The 9,116-nt window shown below is 35.4% G+C and overlaps 1 protein-coding gene across 1 annotated transcript; it reads right to left on the reverse strand.

Moving 5' to 3' along the window:
• Nucleotides 1–275: 275 nt before the first annotated feature.
• On the reverse strand, nucleotides 276–7,282 carry LOC121728531 (uncharacterized oxidoreductase YrbE-like). Its single transcript, XM_042116680.1, has 7 exons — nucleotides 7,241–7,282; nucleotides 6,909–7,010; nucleotides 2,164–2,415; nucleotides 1,712–2,019; nucleotides 875–1,114; nucleotides 552–707; nucleotides 276–456 (listed from the first exon to the last, which is right to left on the reverse strand). The coding sequence occupies exons 2-7, from the start codon at nucleotides 6,986–6,988 to the stop codon at nucleotides 317–319; spliced, it is 1,176 nt and encodes a 391-aa protein (XP_041972614.1). The 5' UTR covers nucleotides 6,989–7,010; nucleotides 7,241–7,282; the 3' UTR covers nucleotides 276–316.
• Nucleotides 7,283–9,116: the final 1,834 nt, after the last annotated feature.

Raw genomic sequence — 9,116 nt, forward strand, 5'->3', positions numbered from 1 at the left:
CAAATTTCTGTGCAAACAAAATATAGCCCGCACTATTTAGGTACCTATTTATATTCATTCAACGGAAAGCGTGTTTACAGTAAAAAGATATCATTTTAATTGCTGTTCTGGACGTAAACATAAACTTGAACATATATATGTAACTTTTGACTTATATTATCACTTATCATTTGGCTATATTATGTAAACAACTAACAAGTAGATTGAGATATTAGTATGGGACTGAGGGTCAAAGTGGAGTACCTAAGATTCAGAGCTCAATAAAAAGAAATAAAATAAAATAAAAATATATTTCGAGTTCCTTTTTTATTATCTTTTAAGAGTAAATGGCGGGAATGTCGTCTTTGGTCCAGTCGAGTTCTACAGTCTTGCCGGTGCGGGCGCTCTGCTCAATAGCCGTGGCGATCTTGCTCACGGCCAGGGTTTGCCAGCTGGTGACGTTCATAGGTTCACCATCTAAAAGTAGATAAAAAATCGTAAAATATTATTATAAAACGTCAGTCAAGTAGCATAATAATATGACTTAAAATAGTCTAAAAATTTATACGTACACTGAACAACATCCAAGAAATGTTCAAGTTCGTTTTGGTACGCGATCTTGTAGCGCGAGGGGTAGGAGTAGTAAATGGGGTTCAGCTTAATGCCTTCTTGTCCAATGACCGTTTCCGTGGAGTGAGCTGGTCTCTCGTTTTCAACCTTGATCATACCTGTAATACATACATCCAGTTTTAATTCTGTATAAATGTTGTCTAATGCAATGAAGTGATAAAAAATAGCACTAGCTCTTTTTTTTATTTATACTTATTGACTGTTGCATTCGGTTACATTATACTTAGTCAATAATATTGTAATTCATCATTTTACTCGTCCGAACCTTTGTTTCCGAAGACTTCGAGTCTTTGGTCGTACCCGTAGGCACTGAATCTGCTGTTGTCTCCGATGGCTACAGCGCCAGACGGGAAGGTCAGGAGGAAGGCAATGGTGTCGAAGTCATCGATGGCCTTGATTTCCGGAATCAAAGCCGAGGCCGTCGCTTGCACGCGGACAGGCAACTCTCCCAAAACCCAGCACGACATATCGATATCGTGCACCAAGCAGTCGTGGAAAACGCCACCTGCAAGTAATAATTCCAAGTTGTTTTTTTTTTAAGTAAAAACACAGGAAGTGTATTTTTCAAAGGCTACAACAGAAAAAAGAAGAAGAGAAAATTACAGACACTAGTGTGGCAGCGGTTCGGAACGACAATAGTCAGGGAGCCCTAAAACTTTTTTTTTATTACTATCAAGCCAATTTTTTGTGAGTAGCTTCATTTTGATAAGACAAACAACATTAATTTTATCCGCGAAAAATCTTGAAAGTGGTAGCTAACAGAGATAGAAAGGATTTTATACTTAGATTTGATGTTCCTAAAATATGGATTGTTCTATTTGTAGGACAATGTTACTCTTAAATTATACTATTAACCTACCAATATACAAAAAATCTGCTGGTTAGGGTTCCGTTTTAGGTTACTGTATTCAACCAAGTTTTGTTGATTACAGAACCGGCTAAAACGGCTACTCACAAAAAATTAGCTTGATAGTAATCAAAAATATATGTTCTAGGGCTCCCTGACTATAACGCAGCTAGAAGAATCTTTTAGCATAAAGAATTACATGTAATTTACACAACAACAAAAAACTACAGCAACATTTTTTATTAACTCAATTACCTGAATTCTTCAAGTATTCAAGAGAAGGCAATGGAGAATCTCTTGCTGTAACTTTGAGAACTTGGACGTGACCAACGGCTCCCTTCCTGACTTGTTCCTTCAGAGATCTGTATGCCGGGTCGAACCTGCGGTTGAAGGCGGTAAACAGGACTCGTTCCTTAGCCTTGGCTGTGTCGTAACACTTTTTCGTATTTTCGATACTTTCAGCGATGGGTTTCTCACAGAAAACATCTTTGTTGTTAGCGATCGCGTTGACGACGATATCGTGGTGTGTGAATGTCGGGGAGCCAACGAACACGGCGTTGACGCTGAAATCAATTTAATTACACTTAATTGTATGGAACAACCCGTTTGTAGTAATGTTGTATCAAAATATCTTATCGATAGAATATAGAGATTCGAAAAAGGCAATGGTAAAAATGAAATGACAAGATCAAAGTCGGTATACTCACGCTTTGTCCTTGAAGACGCGATCGCTCTCCTTAGACGTCAGAAAGGTGACGTCATCGCTGAGGTTCCAGTAGGACTTGAGGTCCGCAAACCTCTCCTTGCGGTCGTCGACGATGTACTTAAGTGTGATGCGAGGGTTGTTGATGATGCTCGCCAAATGGATGGAGCCGGCGCGACCGAGCCCGAACATGGCACCAACGACTGGTGCTTTTTTGGCCCTACCCATTGTTTTTGTGTTGACATTGTTCAGGTACCTAGTAAAATATATTAGTATTGATAAATATTTGTAAACTAAATGTTGGCCCCGTACGTACAGTGCGCGATAAACTAATTTCTATGGGAACATAGTTATGTTCCCATAGAAAGGAGTATGTTTTTAAATGTATGGAGTCTGGTCCAAATTTCCACCACTAACGAGACCTATATGGTAAAATTGTCTACTAAATACTCAATAATTATAACCAGACCGCAATCAAAAATACCCTGTCAGTGAAAAGTTATGGCTGAATGAAAAGTCATGTTTTTTAACATTATGTATGTCCACAACCAATAACATTTACGTAATGGTCTGCTAAACACGGAACCATCATAACTGGACCGCAACCAAAAAATATATCCTGTAAGTAAAAAGTTATGACGGAATGAAAAAATTTTCTACCATTTTATTCGATAAAATAGTGTTAATTGTGATCCATTGCACTTTTTAACAGCTACTAAATCTATGTTATGTCAAGCCGCTTGGCATTTCTTTTTAGGTTTTCACTGAAATAGATGAATACCAATATCAATATTTTCACTCACAAAATAATTTTTCATATGGTCATAACTTTTTACACACAGCTTATTTTTAATTTGTCTCATAATGAATGTTACTCTATATTTAATGGACAATAAGTCAGTATGGGTCTCGTTAGTGGTGGAAATTTGGACCACTTTACTTCATTCTCCTTTGTTTATCGAGCACTGTACCAGAGTAGACAGAATTACTATTGTGACTATAGACTTAATATATACTGTCGGTCGAAAGCAGAAATTTTGACTTTGGTACCTTGTTTAGACTAGTTAGAAGATAAACATACAAAAAGTCCTGACCCCTCCGAGGTGAGCCCGATGAGGGGGGGGGGGGGGGGGGCAAAGAAGGTCCCGTTTTTTGGTTTTTTGCTTACTCATCATAAACGGTGCTTCGTACTACATAAAAAAAGTTAATTAAATTCTCTACAACTTTGTCCTTTACACTTTGTATCTATCTCTAATTATTGCCTCGCTATGAGCTTCTAAAATTGGCCGAGTGTGTTTTTTAGGGTTTCGTACCCAAAGGGTAAAAACGAGACCCTATACTGAGACATTAATGTATGTCCGTCTTCCTGACCTTCTGTCTGTCCATCTGTCTGTCCTTCTATTTGTCCGTCTGTTTGTCCGTCTGTCTGTCCTTCTGTCTGTCCGTCTGTCTGTCTCCGGCTATAGCTCAAGAACGATAATAGCTAGAGAGTTGAAATTTTCAGAGATTATGTATTTCTATTGCCGCTATAACAATAAATACTAAATACAAAAGAAATTTAATATTTTAAGGTGGCTCTCATACAACAAACTTGATTTTTTTTGCAATTTTTGCTCGATATCTATCATGGCATAAGGTAGGCTGAAATCATTACAAAATACTTAGTTATATTTATACTTTAAAAATTAAAAATAAAATTTAAATAAAATAAATAATTAATAATTAATTTTTAAAGAAGGAGGGGCATATCATCCAAACTAATGTAGCACTTTGAGACATACACCAAATGAAAGGTCTTGAAAAGTTGAACATTTTATTGTATGACAAAAAATCTCTAAGCCATGGGAGAAAAAAATAAAGGTAAGAAAAAATCACATAAAAACACCCTATATTATTGCATCAATTTATAGTGTTGCTGGTAAGGAATGACTTCTGGAAAGTAATTGTATATGGCAAACTTGAGAAAAGTGTTGTATTTTAGTATATTGTATCCTACGAATAATAAAAACTAAGGAATCGTAACTCCCATACTATTACCGTTTTTAAATTTGGTTCCTTTTGATCTGTCATGTAACGTCAGCCTAGTACCGCTCAAGGTCATCTAAATATTGCAAATGTATTTAAATGTGTACCTAAGGTACACTTTTTTGACAAGTATTGTGGAGCATGTTTTTTGACTGAGTTACTTTTCCTTATATATGATATTGAATGTACCGTAACTTCTTGGTGGAAATTCATGTTTCACAGTAATAATAAAAGTGGAAAAAGTGCATGAAAAGTGTATATTATTACTACTTTTCCTTAGTTTTTATTATTCGTAGATTGTATCATATTTTTAAGAAATGTATGGAAAAATAATAAAACATTAAAAATCTAACCTTTCCTGGATTTAACCGTACATCGTTACCTTGGAGAATTTGTTTATAATAAGCAATACTAGCAAATGGTGCATTAATACAGGGTGTTTTATTTTTCCTAAAAAATAAAAAAATACCCTTTATTATTGCACCATACGCTAGTTTTGCTAATTATAAACAATTTCTCCTAAGTGATATTAAACGAAAAAATTAGGCAAAGGTTCGATATTCAACATTTTGTTGTTTTTTTTTATGAGAAAAATCAAGTTTGTTGTATGAGAGCCCCCCTACAATATTTTTTTTTTGTTTTAAGTATTTATTGTTATAGCGGCAAAAGAAATACATAATCTCTGAAAATTTCAACTCTCTAGCTATTATCGTTCTTGAGTTACAGCCTCGAGACAGACAGACGGACATACAGAAGGACAGACAGACGGACAGACAGACGGATAAACAGACGGACAGACAGATGGACAGATGGTCAGGAAGACGGACCGACATCAAAGTCTCAGTAATAGGGTCCCGTTTTTACCCTTTGGGTACGAAACCCTAAAAAACTCACTTTTGAAAATCGGCCAATATTATATATATATATATATATATATATATATATATATATATATATATATATATATATATATATATATATATATATATATATATATATATATATATAATATACAAGATAGATACAAAGTGTAAAGGACGAAGTTGTAGAGAATTTTATTAGCTTTTATTATGTCATAGAAGAGAATTTCGTACGAAGCACCGTTTTTGATGAGTAAGCAAAAAACCAAAAACGGGACCTTCTTTGCCCCCCCCCCCCCCCCCCTCCCTCGGGCTCACCTCGGAGGGGTCAGGACTTTTAGTATGTTTATCTCCTAACTACTCTAAACAAAGTACCAAATTTAAAATTTCTGCTTTCGACTTTTCCAAGCAGACCCCCATTTTGGGCATTCGTTTACTAGGCTATGAAGACAGATTTTTTTGAGTTCCCTGCATTGTTCTCATAGAAAAAGTTGTTCGTTTTGACGAGCTCATATTTTGATGGTTTCAAGGATAACGGTGTTTACACAAACACACTGTATTTTTCGAAATTATGATTCTTTCTGGGCTTTTCAACAAATATCTGTTACACTTATTGAGTTACTATCATTAAGGCCCTGTATTCCCAGAAACGGACGATTTTCAAGATTTAAAAGTGACAGTAGACACAAAAATATAGTAATTTAAATTCTGAAAAAAATATATGTATTAGTTAAGGATCTAACACAGTGGAATTTATATTCCATTACACAATATCATGAATTCCACTCGATAGAAAAAAATCCCAAACCCACTTCTGCTTTTAACGAAATGTCCATACTGTGTCCAAATTATTTGGAATTTTCAGATAATTTTTGCACTGAATTAAAGACAAAGAATATATCTAGAGCGATTCGTTTTTTTGACTCGATTTAATTGATGTATAAAAAAACGACGATCAAAAAACTATAAAATAGCAGGCGCAAAGTGTGTGACTGAAAGCGTACCAGCCGAACCTGTGTGTGTGTCACTTTTAAATCTTGAAAATCGTCCGCTTCTGGGAATACAGGGCCTTAAATAACTTGCACTACTACAATCATATACGTGGGAGAGCCATGCTTCGGCACGAATGGGCCGGCTCGACCGGAGAAATACCACGTTCTCACAGAAAACCGGCGTGAAACAGCGCTTACGCTGTGTTTCGCCGAGTGAGTGAGTTTACCGGAGGCCCAATCCCCTACCCTATTCCCTTCCCTACCCTCCCCTATTCCCTTCCCTTCCCATCTCTACCCTCCCCTATTACCCTATTCCCTCTTAAAAGGCCGGCAACGCACCTGCAGCTCTTCTGATGCTGCGAGTGTCCATGGGCGACGGAAGTTGCTTTCCATCGGGTGACCCGTTTGCTCGCTTGCCCCCTTATTTCATAAAAAAAAAAAAAAAAAAAAAAAAAAAATCACACACTTTATAAAATAATGGCTACAGGAAATAATTAGTATTGTATTTAATTTTTAAGTAATCATCAAAAACATTTTTGGGACTTGCGACCTTTACTTTCGTGCTATAAAGCGGAAACCGTTGTAACGCGATATTGTTCACTATTAGCTGCAGCGCAAAGCACAATGTCCGGGGGCACGATTCTGGAATGTATGAATGGTGTGTAGGCGGGGCTAGCGTTCTTTGATATTTTTGACAGCCCGCTCTTAACCTACCACCGGTTCGGGAACTACCTTGTGAGAAGAACCGGCGTAAGAAAGTCGAAAAAATTTAAATAAGTAAAAATTTTAATAAGCATGATAATAAAATACTTATTTTATATTTTTTCCTCTTGATTTTTCAATTAGGAAAACTGTTTAGTTGAACTACTCACTCGGTGTGTCGGAAGTCGACTTCGGGATACGTAACCTCCAGCTTGTAAGGGGATGGTCCAGCAAACTTCTTGGTCGCCATTGTTTGCTTTTCAACCTGAACACTGAACAGATACATGTAATAATATATTATAATACTAACATAGTTACTCTTCGGGCAAATGTAATTTCCTGTTTAATTAGACAATTTAATATTAACTTAGTAATATCGTTACCAACAAAAATTTTGCGAATGAAGAAATTGAATTAAAAAAATCGTGTTTGTTTTGGTATTTTTCGCTAATTTAATATTAGAAGATAATACTATTAACGATATTTTATAGCAATAGCCTACCTTCTAGTTGCAGGGAGACTGGTAAATAAATCTCCTCTTCGGCTTTATTTATATACTTAGATATCTTCGCGTTATCTCCATTCAGTATACCTACTTATGTAGTTCAAAACATGAATTATAAAACAATACATAACCAGATAACGTTATCTATCACAGGTCAGTTGTAAAATAATAATAAGTACGTAATAGTATATTTATTAGTGTAGGGTTCCGTACTCTAGTATACTACTTAACTAAATAATACCTAGAACATAGCCAAATTATTATCTAAAAAGTAATAAATAATTCTTACTCTTTAGTAGTTGGTGCCTCCGAAGTGCCTCTTTCGGAATCTGGGAGCACGGCAGTGCTCCAGCCAAGCTTTTTAGCAAAGGCACGGCCGTAGCATACTTTTCTCGAAGCGGTTCGCGGCTTTTTCACACCCCCTTTATCTTCGATGTTGACAAAGCTAGGGATTTAGAATTTCGGTGACTAGGAGCAAGTATTAAAACTAGCTTAACCTCCAAATTACATAACATTTCGATAAATAGTTTAATAGTTACGGATGATCAAAGTTACTACATTTTATCACTCACTGACTGACAGATCATCAAAATTCTAAGGTACTTCTACAAGACTTAGAACCTTGAAATTTGGCGGTAAACAAGGTAGGTCGTTATCCACAATGAAAGGAAAAATTATGAAACTGGCCAAGTGCGAGTCGGACTGGCGTACATAGGGTTCCGTACCGTAAATTTGTATGGGAGCCCCCCTTAAATCGCAAGTTTATGTACTTTTTATTACTTATTATTAAAGTTGAAATACAATTAAGTATTTTCTGAAATTTTCAAACTTTTTTACCATTATGGATATAGAGCAAAAAAGGGCAAAAAAACGTGTTTGTTGTATTCGATATATAGAGACCCCCGATTAATCATTTATTTTATTTTAGTTGGACTATTAGCTTTTATAGCGACAACAAAAGTACATAATTTGTAAAAAATTAAAATATCTAGCTATTGCGGTTCTCGAGATCTAGCCTCGTGACACACGGACGGACGACAGACAGACAGCGAAGTCTAGACTCATTAGGAATAGGCTCCCGATTTCATACTTTGGACAAGAAAACCTAAATACTGAAAAGTATAATATACTTAACTTTATTAAATAAAAGAAAAGATTTTTATGTTTGTGGCTTTGCAAGAACATTAAAAATGAGTTTCAACTTCATAATCATTATTTTACGTACAAAAGGAAAAATAGTGTTAACAAAGTTAACACTGAAACTATGATAAATAAATTAGATTAAAATATAAATGAAATCAGAACTGCGAATTACGATGTACACTCCATACTCGCTCGATAGATGGTGTAGCACTCCCTTTATATCGCGGTATCGCTTGTTTGCGGAGTATAATTATTATGGTTTAAAAAAATCCGGGATAGGCTTCGATCACTTAGTGATCGAAGGGGATAGGTCGTAATACTCAATAGAAAGTAACATCGGTGCACGAATAACCTCAAAGTTCAAAAGTTGTTGGGCTATCGTCATGGAATTAGTAGTTTGTATAAGTACCTACCTGTTATTATCAATAAATTAATTTTACGACCTACAATATTATATACCTAGAGATAGAGAATGGGTGCTAAGCTAAATACAGAAAAGTTTTAACGTGACCTGAAAAGAAAAGAAACCTTAAAAAAAGAAATGAAATCCCACCAAAACATTAAATGTAAAAAGGAGCCAAGCAAAATATTGCATGGCCATGCAATATATCTATCGTAAAAAGTTTTTAGATCACATTCAAGCCAAGCCTTCAACTTATTTTGTAATTTAAATCAACATTCAGTGAATTTATCAACAGTTTTCTTTATTTTATAATTATTATAGTGGCTT

Source organism: Aricia agestis, chromosome 7 (assembly GCF_905147365.1).
Source record: "Aricia agestis chromosome 7, ilAriAges1.1, whole genome shotgun sequence".
NCBI classification, from domain to species: Eukaryota; Metazoa; Arthropoda; class Insecta; order Lepidoptera; family Lycaenidae; genus Aricia; species Aricia agestis.